General features: G+C 39.9%; 1 protein-coding gene across 4 annotated transcripts in view; it reads right to left on the bottom strand.

The window, feature by feature from the left end:
* The window catches only part of ppp2r5d (protein phosphatase 2, regulatory subunit B', delta), an 83,633-nt gene that overhangs the window by 5,545 nt on the left and 64,251 nt on the right, over positions 1-13,837 (bottom strand). For 2 of the 4 annotated variants that reach the window (XM_067422608.1, XM_067422606.1), the window contains exons 12-17: positions 6,546-6,673; positions 5,124-5,225; positions 4,934-4,993; positions 4,687-4,759; positions 2,180-2,221; positions 1,418-1,528 (exon numbers count right to left, since the gene is read on the bottom strand). In XM_067422608.1, the coding sequence (XP_067278709.1) occupies positions 1,418-1,528; positions 2,180-2,221; positions 4,687-4,759; positions 4,934-4,993; positions 5,124-5,225; positions 6,546-6,673 (516 nt within the window). The remainder of the gene's footprint in view (positions 1-1,417; positions 1,529-2,179; positions 2,222-4,686; positions 4,760-4,933; positions 4,994-5,123; positions 5,226-6,545; positions 6,674-13,837) is intronic. The other 2 variants (XM_067422607.1, XM_067422609.1) reach the window with 1 other exon arrangement.

Below are 13,837 nucleotides of genomic sequence, written 5' to 3'. Positions count from 1 at the left end.
CGTCCCCATTGACGTTAGTGGGGGCGGAATTTCCTTGTATGGGCCTTACGGACAATTCTACCGGAGAGCGTGAGAGAGAGAGGGAGAGAGAGCGAGGGAGAGAGCGAAAGCAACAGGCTACGCCCATCAAAGCGCTGGCTTGTAGGATGCTGGACAGGTGACAATTACACATAGCACATAATGTCACCAAAAAAGTGCGTTTTTGGTTGCCAGACCAAGACAGTCCTGCACAGATTCCCCAAAAACCCCCGCGTTAAGGCAACAGTGGATGTAATTTGCTTTTCCGGATCAGCAACTGAGTTGCGCGAATGTTTATATCTGTTCGCTGCATTTCGGTGCCGACTGTTTCATAAACAAGGCCCAGCTTGACGCCGGCTTTTCCCAATCGCCTAATGCTGAAGGATGGAGCAGTCCCAACGTTAGAAGGGTGAGTGAGACTGCTTCAAATGTCTGTTTTTTTTAGTCCGCTTACTGTCTGCACAAACCACGCGTAAACACACAAACACACGTGCACAACTGCACTTCCCACATGTACACCTTCAAAGACAAAAATACGACGATATAATTCAAGTATAAATATGTAAATAACACAAGCCGCTAAGCATATTATATAGTTAGTGTATAACTTGTACCACATACAGACGTCCTGCTCTAGTCGTTTTTGCTGCTGCTCCTGTTCAACTGCAGCCTCTGGGTCTGATTCCGGATCATAGATGTATGGCTGTATCTGATTAAAAGCCATATTTTTATTTTGAATAAAGTTTTTTTCCCGCTGTTAGGGATGACGGACTCGACTCAACACACAGCGCGCTGCTGCACACGTCATTATTTAGCTCCGCTCACACGATACGCCCCCACCCGCTCGGCTTTTTTCGGAAAGACTCGGAACAGCGCATCTTTCTTATATAATTATTTAAAAAATAAAGACTTTTCGGAGATATGCAGGATGCAATGCTACTCTATAGGTACTCAAGATTGACATGACACTGACTGAAACTGAGTGTTTCACCCCCCCTTTAACGTCAAGTAGACCCATACTCGAAAAAAACTCTCCGAAACTTGTGAGAAACCGGAAGGAGTATTTTTGACACAGAAATACTCCATCAAACGTCCAACATTAGTTTTTGAAACTTTGTCTGTTTAGGATGGGAATCCAAGTCTTTAACAGTGTAAAAAGCTCAGTATGCATGAAACAGCATTTCACCCCCCCCCCCCCCCCCCCTTAATGACAGGATTTTTGAGGAAATATCCCTTTAAATATAATACATTAACAATGATTTGATGTTGTTGGACTAAAACGCAAACCTGTAATCTAAATTAGCTGTTGTTTATTTCTTTTTTGCCAATACCCACAAAAATCCACTGTACAGACATCTTTAGTTGCTGTGAAGATCTTCAAGTGTTCGTTTGATTGTACCTGTGAGGCTTCTGACTCCACAGTCTTCTTCAGCAGCTGGATGTCCTCGGCTGTAGGAGTCTCTGTCTCCATCGAGTACAACGGCATCCCTGCTTCGTTATACATCATATACTGCACGTACACACAAACACATGCCATTTACACATACATCAAGATAGTTCACACCTAAACATACATCTGCTAGGCTGGGCAGGACTGTTATAGGATATTTACATGGGAGAACAAGAAATATATTATTAATGAGTGTTGTCACAACTTAAATAAATAAATACAAAATTAAAATGATGTGCGGTCTAAGGTGCATGTTTATCAGCTATTTTACAAAGGCTTTGCCTATGGCTTATCCAAAAATAATTCAGTGTGAACTTAGTTAAAATAAATAAAGAAATAATAATGTGATTAAATGAGACGAAGCACCTAAAGCATTTAATTTGAGAGGCTGCTCACTGCAGAGCCAATGGGTGGAGCTTGACGTCCAGCTCTCTGTCTTTGGACATAATGGGTGGAGCTTAAAGGTCCTAATTAGGTTAAGCTCCACCCATTTGGTCCAGCCTTGACTGGATTATGGTTTACTGGATATGCAAAAATAGACTCAACAAAAATGGCTCACATTTTAACCAAGTGGTTGAGTTTCCAGCTAAATCTGATTTGTTCATTCCACCCACCTTACATCTAAACAGAACTTGGTAGGAGAGATGAAAGTAACCCACAGAGTAAGATGAATGCATAATAACTATTCCATAACAGAAATAAATGACTCACCTCCTCCTGAGCCAGACCTGGCCGCAGCTGAACCTTTGTACTCTGTGAAAATCCAAAACTTGTGGTTAAAAAAATACACATTAACAGGATCCCTTATCACATCCTGATTAAACTGTGGCAGCTCTTTGTGTTTGCCCTCAGAGCACAGAGAGAGATGAGTTGTGATAATTACACTCGCCAGGAGTAGATTGGAGTTGATTCATTCTAATTAGGATACATACAAAAATGAGATACACACAAAGCTTTTGCAATTCATCTCAACATGACTATAACATGACTTCACTATAGACATGTGCCGATTTTCGGTAATGCGATTTATCACGATAATGAATATGCACGATATTGTTATCGTGGGCACTTTAAAATATCGTAAATAATAATTTATTAACAATTAATAATTTTTTATAATGCACTCAAAAATACTTTGCCCATCAACCGTATAATTGCTCAACACCGCTGTATTCTGCTTCAAAGGGACATGCGCTCAGGTGTAAATGAGAAGCACATGAACCGGTGAAGGAGACGCGCTGCTGAAGTACCGCTCAGTGACAGCAGAGGGCGCTGATGAACTGCAGAATGCAGCGGTTAACCCGGAAACCCGCAAACAAACAAAAACCCTAGGTGTTTCTCAATGTCAAGGATGCTTCCTTGGAAGGACGGATCCTTCAAAGTCACTTCCTTCAGAGGCTAGGCGAGGCTCCTCTTTAGCATTCGGAGAACACGTAAATGGAACAGGCTAGCAAGTGCACGTCATTGCGTCATTACGTCAGTGAAAAGGTCCGTTGGCCATCAATAACGTTATGTGTAACGTTATTTTTATTTTTTTAATATCAATACAGTAGTAATTTGTACCGGTATTTAAACGTTAAACTTTACTTATATTTACTACGGTTATAAAAAATGTTTGGTAACGTAAATAAAAGCATTGTGGCAAGCAGCGAGGTGAGGGTCCGTGGAGTGATAATGAGCGGCAGCTGATCGCCGCCACACCGGTCTCGGCTCACGGCAGTGACGGGAGTATAATTGGAGGAGCATGGAAGATGAGAGAGGACTAGGCCTGGACTTTATGTTATGGTTTGTTTATGTTTTATTATGTGTGTGCGGGCAGTCGCCCGTGAGGGGGCTATTATAAAGTTGTTGAAGGTTTGCCGGTTCCCGCCTCCTTCCTTCCCATCTACAAAACCCGATACAAGCATATTTGCCCCGTTCACGCTCCGAGTCCGACTCCGGGAACGTCTGATAGCAAAGCTGCGCGCATAGGATTGTGGGTGATTTGAGAACGTGAAGTGCGCGAAGGCTACTCATATGCATCCTTTCCTGTATATGACATATTTTTCGAACGAAGGACTCAGTCCTTGGTTGAATTCCGAGGATCCTCGACATTGGAACAGTCCTTCGTCGGATGTCGATGACGTGGCATCCTTAGAATTCTGGCTTCCGAGGATCCTTCCTTGACATTGAGAAACGCCTCCTGTGTAGTTTTTAAAACAGCCATTCGTTTTGTAATCTACTTAAAGACTTAATAGGCTATTTATTTTCAAACTTAAACATTTTTATGTTTTAATCTGGACTACAACATGCCCTAATGATTAGAACTGTTCTGATTATTTGTTATTGTTCAGTAAAATATTCAACTTTATTAGTTAACATGTTAATTCATTATTACCAAACTGACAATGAAAAATACTTATAAAGAATTAATTATTCTAAGTAATGTTAATTTCGTAGTTATTTAACTTTTTTTATGGACCTAATAACTTTTTTAATGGACCTAAGATAACAATGATCTGTATTTCTTAACTAACATTAACAAAAGCATTATACTTTCTGTACCAAATGTAGCTGTTGCTCAATCTTAGTTAATGCATTAAATAATGAGACCTTATTTGTTAGCCTACCTGTTGTTCTTTATAGCCTAATTCTTTTGCACTTTAATCTGTTTGAAAATTGTACTTTTACAGCTCTGAAAAAAATCAAGAGACCACTTAACATTGATTTCTCAATGATTGGTCTTAATTTTTTTTTCCAGAGCTTTATATATTTTTGGTGAATTATTGTATTTAAACATTCAGTTATTTTTGTTATTACAAAAATAGTTCTTAAAGTTGTTATGCTATGACAACACCTTTTTTTTGCAGCTTATTTCAACATCGTGATAATATCGTATATCGTGATAAAACTTCAGCAATTAATCGCAACATGAAAAATTGATATCGGCACATGCCTACTTCACTAGCTATGTTCCATGCACATATTTTTAAGTGCATTTTGGGATATTGCATATAATAAAACTGCTGGATGGTAACACTGTAAAAGAGCACATAAAAACATATGCACTTAATTGAGTCTGATACATTTTTAAGACATGCGCATAAACCACAATGGAAACACATTTACCGAATATACTCTGTGATGCGCATTAAAAAAGTCATGTGAAGGGACAACATAACTGGACTAGCCAGCGGAGCAAATATCATTACTCATGTTTTCAAAAGGGTTCTGTTTACCTGAGGGTTCTGTTTTGCTAGTTCTTCAATTTTATGCCACATTTCTTCCCGTTCCTTAAGTTTGTACTTCTCTCTAGGGAAGAACAGGAAAACAAAGAGTTTAGGATATGTCAGAGAAAATAACTTGTATGTATTTGTGAATGTATATGGTTTCCACAAGCTTAGTTCAACAAAACCAACTTGCTTAGTAATTCTGCTTAGAGGACAAAGACAGTCACTGGGTCTCAAAATCTAGAGAACTGCCTACCTAGACATCATCTCTGGGCATGTTCGATGCCCAAAATGCTGTCTCTCTCTTTGTAGTTCACTAGGATTTGAGACAGTAAATGACAACTGCTGACAAGATCTTCTCAAACAATTTGTGTCAGAACAATCCTTTACAATCTTTACACCTTTTTGCTCCCTCATATTCTCCGTTTCTTCCCCCGTTCACTTACTTCTGCTTCTCAGCCTTGTACTGCTGAGTGCAGTCATCAAACAGCTTCTGGTTCATCTCCATAAAGAGCTTTAGAGCATTGTAGATAAGACCGTGGATTGTCCTGTAGGAAGAAAAACAGCATTATTTCAACAGAATTGTTTTTTTTCTTCAGGTGGTCATTCTTCATAAGAAAGAAAAAAAAGCTTTTTTTGTACAAGATACACCAATCAAGCATAACATTCTGACAGGTAAAATTAATAACACTAACTATCTCCATCATGGCATCTGTCAGTGGGTGTGATATATTAGGGAGCAAGTGAACATTTTGTCCTCAAAGTTAATGTGTTGATGTGGGAAAAGAAGGATTTGAGCGAGTTTGACAAGGGCCAAATTGTGATGACTAGACGACTGGGTCAGAGCATCTCCAAAACTGCAGCTCTTGTGGGCTGTTCCCGGTCTGCAGTGGTCAGTGTCTATCAAATGTGCTCCAAGGAAGGAACAGTGGAGAACCGGCCACAGGGTCATGGGTGGCCAAGGCTCACTGATGCACGTGTGGAGCGAAGGCTGGCCCGTGTGGTCCGATCAAACAGACAAGCTACTGTAGCTCAAATTGCTCAAGAAGTTAATGCTGGTTTTGATGGAAAGGTGTCAGAATACACAGAGCATCGCAGTTTGTTGCGTATGGGGCTGCATAGCCGCAGACCTGTCAGGGTGCCCATGCTGATCACTGTCCACCACCGAAAGCACCAACAGTGGCACGTGAGCATCAGAACTGGACCACAGAGCAATGGAAGAAGGTGGCCTGGTCTGATGAATCATGTTTTCTTTTACATCCCGTGGATGGCCGGGTTGTTTACATGGGGAACACATGGCACCAGGATGCACTATGGGAAGAAGGCGAGCCGGCGGAGGCAGTGTGATGCTTTGGGCAATGTTCTGCTGAGAAACCTTGGGTCCTGCCATCCATGTGGATGTTACTTTGACAGGTACCACATACCTAAGCATTGTTGCAGACCATGTACAGCATTTCATGGAAATGGTATTCTCTGGTGACTGTCGCACTTCCAGCAGATGCTTCAGGAATGGTTTGAGGAACACAACGCGTTTGAGGTGTTGATTTGGCTTCCAAAATTCCCCAGATCTCAATCCAATCGAGCATCTGTGGGATGTGCTGAACAAATAAGTCCGATCCATGGAGGCTCCACCTTGCAACTTTCAGGGCTTAAAGGGTCTGCTGCTAACATCTTGATGCCAGATACCACAGCACACCTTCAGGGGTCTAGTGGAGTCCATGCCTCAATGGGTAAGGGCTGTTTTGGCAGCAAAAGTGGGACAAACACAATATTAGGAAGGTGGTCATTAATGTTATGCCTGATCGGTGTATGTCTTAATGGAAAAAACAGATTGTAAATGTACACAATCTGTCAAAGTGTGGCTGTACTTGTTCCAGTGGCTCTTGGAGTTCTTGTAGAGAGCGGGAAACATGATGGGGAGGATCTTGGCTGCATTGTCGCTGATCAGGCTCATGATGTACTCATTGTTCCAGTAATACAACGCTCTTTCAGCAACCTGGCACACACATGACATTACAGACATGTTACAAAACTCCACATGCACATGCTAGTACTCTCTCTTTATATTATTGCACATCTTCGATGACGGCTGAAACCTTGTATCAACAAAAACTAGGGCTGTCCTCGACTAAGGATTTAGACATTCGAATCAGAATTGGTGAAGATTCGACCGTGAGATCGGTGGTCGAATCAGGCTCCGCATATCGATGAATCGAATCTTCGACTATTCGGGGTCACCCTTAACAAAAACACTACTTTTCAAGCTGCATTATCAAGGTTAATATTGTGTCTTTATTATAGGTTTCAGACACTTGCATATGTCATTATGTTATGGACATTTATCAAAACAAAGCTCAAATGGAGTTGCAAAGTTTTTGACCCGCAAATTTCGGACATGCATATTTTGTCAGTCATTAGAACGGCCGCATCTGAGGCGGTAAGTGCAACGTGTTATATTTTCATCAACTTACAGATCATGAAGTTCACTGTAGCTATGTGTGCACTCAGTTTTTTCTGTTATTCGGTCAAAACTTCCTGTTATTAAAGTGCTTTACAGAGGCTATTTGAAAAAAAGTCTCACTTTTAAAATCCATGTCCCAAGCACACAATTTAAATATTGTATGTAGCATATATGACAGACTTGTGCTGCACATGTTGCAATTAACCATATTTTCTTTTTGAAGTGATTCCAATCATATTTCAAGCGATTTAAAGCCATCATGAAGAACAGTGCACATCTGAATTGTCTCAACTGAAGGAAATAATCCATAATTCATCAGCTTCAAGATATCAGCCAAATTCTCTTATGAGGTCAATAAAGATAACATTAAAAATGAATCAGCCAATAATAATATGGTGTCTGATATATCGTGCATCCCTAATGCTAGACTAAGACACACATCTCTGCTCATCAAATACATGAAATATTTTATATATATATATATATATATATATATATATATATATATATATATATAAATGCAGCACTCATTTTCTGTTTGATCTGTGGCCTAGCCCATAGTTGGAGAAATGGAGAAGCAGCAGCAAACAGAAATGGAGAAAGAAAAGTGTTAAAATGATTTGTATCGCAACTAATAATTCCACATATGAACTTCCTTCAAGAGCCTCTCTTACAAACTAAATTTGCAACTTGTATAAAGAGGAGAAAGCTAAATTTGAGAAGGCGTTAAGACAGAAAAATAATTGCGCTCACCGTAGACAACTGGAATTCCCTCAGTAACCACAGCTATCTGGGTGTCACAGCACATGGAAACTTCAGTTTCACGCTTTGATCGTTATGAAGACAGATGAGAGGCACTATGCTGATATTTGCACTCAGCACTTTAGGCAAGTAGCCAGAAATACGAACATTATACTCAAAATGAGCATACTGACCACTGATAGTGCACGCAACATGACTGCAGCGGCCAATAGTGCTGGACTGTATACCGGTTCATACCGAATACCGGTGTTTATTTTGTTATGATATTGATTTTTATAATCCCGCAATACCGATGTGTCGCTTAAAGGGGTGGTTCTGTGCAAGTATAACATGTCTAAATACTAGGGGTGTAACGATACGCGTATTCGTATTGAACCGTTCGGTACGAGGCTTTCGGTTCGGTACGCGGTACGCATTATGTACCGAACGGTTTTTGGACTAATTAATTAGATTTGGAAAATAAAAAAGTGTGTGAAATATAATAATATGCGTTCAACAAGGTAGCCCAATAACCAAAACGACATAACAGGCAATGCCCCTGACACCGCCGAAGTGAAAAAAAAAACGAAAAAAAAACACCACATATGTTTTAGGCTGCTCAGTCAGGTGCTCGCTTACTCAGTAGGCTACGCGCTGAATGCTCGTGGCAAAATGGCAATTGCGTTTAACAAACCAGAAATAGAAGATCCTCCAATAACCAACAGGTCTGGTGTTTGGGTGAACTTTGGATTCTTGGTAAGCTATGATGGTGTTGGCAAGATTGATGGATTAAAAAACAACGGTGTGTCGCATTTGCTGATGGTACAGCAGCGGGAATAATTCATGTCATGTCAATCAAAGCCGACAACAAGACGATCTTGTTGTCTTTACGCCGACAACAAGACGATAAAAAGGAGAAACAGCCACAAACTATCCCACAAACTATCCCCGCAGCATTTAGACAGACATTTCCAACTTATTCAAATGGCAAAAGACATCACCGCGGCGAGTGGTCCATTTATAGCCGCGGATATGAGACCTTACGCCCGTTTTACACATACTCCGTCTGCAGTGCGTGTGCGGTGCGTATTTTTTTCCGTACCCATGTTAACGGATGACAGCTTTCAAACTGCACGCGGGTGCTATCCGTCAGTCTGTTCCAGGAGCGTTGCGTCTGCAGCAGTGCACGGATCGTTTTCGTACCGAGTCTATTTTTTGCTGCGCTGCGTTGCTGCATTAAAGTGATAGAACATTGTTCGCATTAAAATAAACATGTACTGACGCGAAAATCCAGTAATTTCACCACAGATGCATCTCATTTAAAATATACTCTTGTTTCAAAGTCAACACATGGCTTTTTTTTTTCTCAAGTAAAGCAACAAAACGACACTTTACCTGGCAGGTTAAAAAAAATGTGCCATAATGGATAGCACTCGTACTTTCTTGGAGGTGAAAAGCAAAGTTCTTTTTGACCTGCAGGATTTCTTTTAAAAGGGTGTAAAAACGAAAGTAAAGACTAGAGTCGGCTGTTTTTGAATAGACTATTGTAAGTTTCTAATTAAAAATGTTTGTGATTTAGGCTATAACCTATGTTTAAATGTTTTGCCACTTGTGTGAGCTAAATCTAAAGTATATAAATATGAATAAATTAATTTAATAAAATGTTGTTTAAATGTAGCAGGCTACGTAACCTGACTTCTATTAAAGAGTAAACAAAGAAAATTGGAATTCTGACGAGGCATGTTCAGTAAAAACTTTTGGATTTTAAATAAAAAATAATTAATAAATGCTGTGTTTGTGATATGCAACAGCGGATCAGTTGCGGACTGCAAACGCAGCATATGTAAAGCACTACAGGGTGTGGGGCTCCTGCAACGCACACGCAACGCAACATGCACCGCACACGCTAATGTAAAGAGCTAATGTCTTATTCCTGTAACTACATAGATGATGGGTAAAATCATACAACAACAAAAAATCATACTTTGTTAGTTTTAATAAAATAATAATAAAAAAAGGTAATTTCTGCCAATTTTTTCTTTTTGCTGTATCTAAAACATACCGAACCGTACCGAACCGTGACACCAGTGTATCGTATCGAACCGAACCGTGAATTTTGTGAACCGTTACACCCCTACTAAATATATATATATATATTAGGGCCGGGACTTTAACGCGTTAATTAAGATTAATTAATTACATGACTTTAACGCGTTAATTAATTACGCAAAAAAAAAAAAAAATTAACCACACTTATTTTTGCACCGCGGAACGTTTTTCAATGAATGAGTTTCGACGGACCGATTATACTGGAACACCAACTAGCGCTCCGGAGTCACGACAACAACAAACCGTCAGTGAACATGAACGAAGAAGCTGATGAGATCGCTTTGCTTGGCCCCGTGGAGGGGAAATTTTGTTTTAAAAAAACGAAAGAATGGAAGCGTCGACAAGAGCATGGTTGTGCAAGCTGTACAACAAGGAATTTGCGTATCACCGCAGCACATCGAGCCTCAGATATCACAGATATGCTTTTGCTAAACTTAATGGCAAATATTGCGCTGGTCTGCTGGACTGAAATAAATAAACAATATTTTGTTGATTAAGCTTATGTATTCAGTCATTATTCAATGGTATACTAAAAATACATGTGAAAAATTACTTCTCATTGTTCTCAGGTCAAATATTTATATGCAATTAAAATGCGATTAATTTCGAATAATTAATTACAAAGCCTCTAATTAATTGGATTAATGTTTTTAATCGAGTCCCGGCCCTAATATATATATATATATATAATTTTTTAAACAGCATATTTTTCTTATATTTTATCTTTATTCCACACCGCTGTCTCCACTGTCCTTTGAACGGCTCGTTTGCTTCCTGCTTCTATGAAGCCCATCGCTCCGAGAAACGCAATGGTCTTAGATTGGTTAGATGGCCAAATGTAGTTTCCTGTATTTTTGCCAAGCACAGGTTGTCCGGAAACGCCACGGCCCTTCCCCTTAGGGGCAGAAGTCATATCTGCGGAGACCATAGACAGTAAAAGAAATGGACAGAGCGTTCCCATTGACTTCAATGGCGGAAAAATGAGGCCAATCAGAGGCACTCACTTCCTGATGGCTGAGCGAACTGCGCAGGCTCAGACTGAGCTCAACGACGTAGATGTGACGTAAGGAACCTGTCTGACAGCTGTAGGTCTTCTAGTAGTTGTGGAAAGTGAAATCTGAATCACGTTGTTTAAATATTTTCTCCCGTTGCTTTTGGCTCACTATGGGCTTCTCCCCATTCTTCTCCCTTGACTTTATCAGACTTTATGTCTCCACGTCCCCCCGACTGCCTCATAGACAGTAAAAGATTGCTTCTGAGCTTCTCCTCCTGTCTATACGGTAATTTCTCAACTGTGCGACAGAGCATTGGTTATGACGCAATCGTTAGCCTATTTTTACAAAAACAGCTTCTGCGGGGCGATAGTGTAAGATACAAGGTAATGGAGCCTTTTATGCATTATCGTGTTTCTTTAGAAATAAACAATGGACAAATGGAGTCTTTAAACACCTCAGATGTAAAGTTATTCAGTGTCAAAGTGACTCTGAATGAACGGGAGTCAATGGGATGCTAACAGCAGGTGATGGCTTGGTCAGCAATGGCAGCCCCTATGGGTGGAACGCTTTCCGAGTGCTAGATTACCCCCTTGGCGGAGACTAGCAAGGGTTTATGATGTCACCAACCCAGGAAGAAGCTCGTTGTAATCCAAACCGGCCGTTTTTGTAGGTAATAAACTGCCGTAACTTTATCCGTTTGCATTGAACTTTCAGCGCTGTAACTTTGCAGATACTGTTTATGCTCAAGCAGCAACATTACACACTGACTAAAGTTTAAAAAGTAAAATCGCATGCAAACACCCCTTTAAACAACGTTCTGAATGCTGCGCAGCACCACACTGTTTGAGAGGGCTCTCGTTTCACTGTAGTGAGGACACAGCTGAGACCGCATTACAGCGGAGAATTCAAACAACATGCGGCGTGCAGAAGAGTGGTTTCTGCGCGGATCACCGCAATGAGTTTAACAGCACTCACCACATGGATCATATAGATCAGATACAGACCGGAGTGAGTGCGTTTCAAGTTTTTATAGACATTTCATATACTCTAGTGCTCTAAACATGGACTAGCACCGTGTCTGGCACATATTGAATCACTTCTTCGAATCTAATATATGTGCAAATAAGGACACTGATACAGCCGTTCGTCTGATCATGACCATGATGACACGAGGTATTATTTTTATACACAGAAGACAATGATGTAGAGTAGACCAAAAATTCAAAGAAGAATGAGCTAACTGTCTTTATTCCTTCTGTTAAACTGACATTTGTCATTTGTCCAGAGACTGTAGTGTTGTTAAATATATTGCAAATATCCTTAGACCGTTTAAATATTATTCCGAATTTCTCCATCATTTTTTTATATTACATCATTAGTTTTTTTAAATGCATCAAGGTGTCCTCTGTGTTTTATTGGTGGTTGTCTCCACAGAGCATCATTTTGTGGTGCTTTGCAAACCTGTATTACCTCTTAGTGTGGAATTTTTCTACATTATTCACTCATTATGACCAGAGGTGTAGTGGTAAAAAAAGAGGTGGGAAAACTATAAATTCTGGGTGACCGCATAGTGGTCAAGGTAAGGTGGGTCACTGCCTACCGGTGTATGCAGCCCGATCTCACGGCAATTCGTACTAATTTTACGAGGTGGCTATTATGAGCACATATGAGAGAACACACTAGAACATATTCACATTAAACAAGTTGGAATCAAAGACTGTTAATTTTGTCTTAAAAAATTACTCAAGCCGACTAATCGATTATCAAAATAGTTGTCGATTACAGTTTTTGCCAATTGCTAATGAGGCAGGTGCAGATTAACGACAGAAGGATGAATTTGGTGCCACATATTTTAATTTAAAGAAAACTCAGTTTCTGTAATTAACAGAAGATAGACAAAGTAAGTTGCACTGTAGTTTCCACGAGTGTTTAGCCTAATGGCTGCCGACATTAACAGGCGATTTTGCTAAACTAAAAAAACAATAATACCAAAATTTTTCCATTTGAACACAAAATACACTGCATCATTACAGCTTTTTTTTTTTTTTTTTTTTACAGGGTTTCGACATGCTCTCTACAATAAACCAGCTGCCTGTGATTAATTAATATCACAACAATGTCCAGAGTGCCTCTTTGTCCACTTGAAAAGTGATTGAAAAGTGTCACAAGCTGATTAAATGTACTACAAATGGATAATTATGTCATTTTGAAAGTTGCCGGATCCTTTTTTGAATCTTGGTTGCGTGTCGTTCATGAATGATTTGTTCATTTTGAACGAATCTTTAATATGACTCGGGACTACCGAGTTGTCTCAGAGAGTGATTCGTTCATTTTGTGTTGACCGCGCATGCATTACGCAACATTTGGCTTCTGATCGTTCTGATTCTGAATCGACAGGTGAGATCCGAGTCTTTTGTTCTTCCTGTCAGTCCCATAGAGACGGAAAGAGAAAAGATTGGCTCATTTTGCTGAACGAGACTCAAAGATCCGAGTCAGTAAAATGATCTGAACTTCCCACTACTCTCACTGACAGTTGCAGCGCAATATGAAAGACTTCGTCTAACTGTACAACAAACAACCAATGAAAATGAACAATATGAAACTAAAACGACATAAGCTTAATTTTAAAATGGCTTAGGAACTGTAGGCTATTTAGAGGTGGATAAACTCAATTTAGAGGTGGATAAATGCACTTTGGAGGTGGATAAACGGTATTTCCAAATTTTGGGAGGTGCGTAAACGGCGTTTACGGCCGTTTAGCCTCCACTACATCCCTGATTATGACAGTAGGGCATTCTCATCTAGTCGAAAATGTGGTTAATACCCAGGCATGCATAAAAAAAACCTGTCATAT

This window comes from Pseudorasbora parva, chromosome 17 (genome assembly GCF_024679245.1).
Source record: "Pseudorasbora parva isolate DD20220531a chromosome 17, ASM2467924v1, whole genome shotgun sequence".
In the NCBI taxonomy this organism is placed as follows: domain Eukaryota; kingdom Metazoa; phylum Chordata; class Actinopteri; order Cypriniformes; family Gobionidae; genus Pseudorasbora; species Pseudorasbora parva.
Note: the sequence above shows the minus strand (reverse complement) of the source record. Positions and strands in the feature narration are given on the sequence as shown.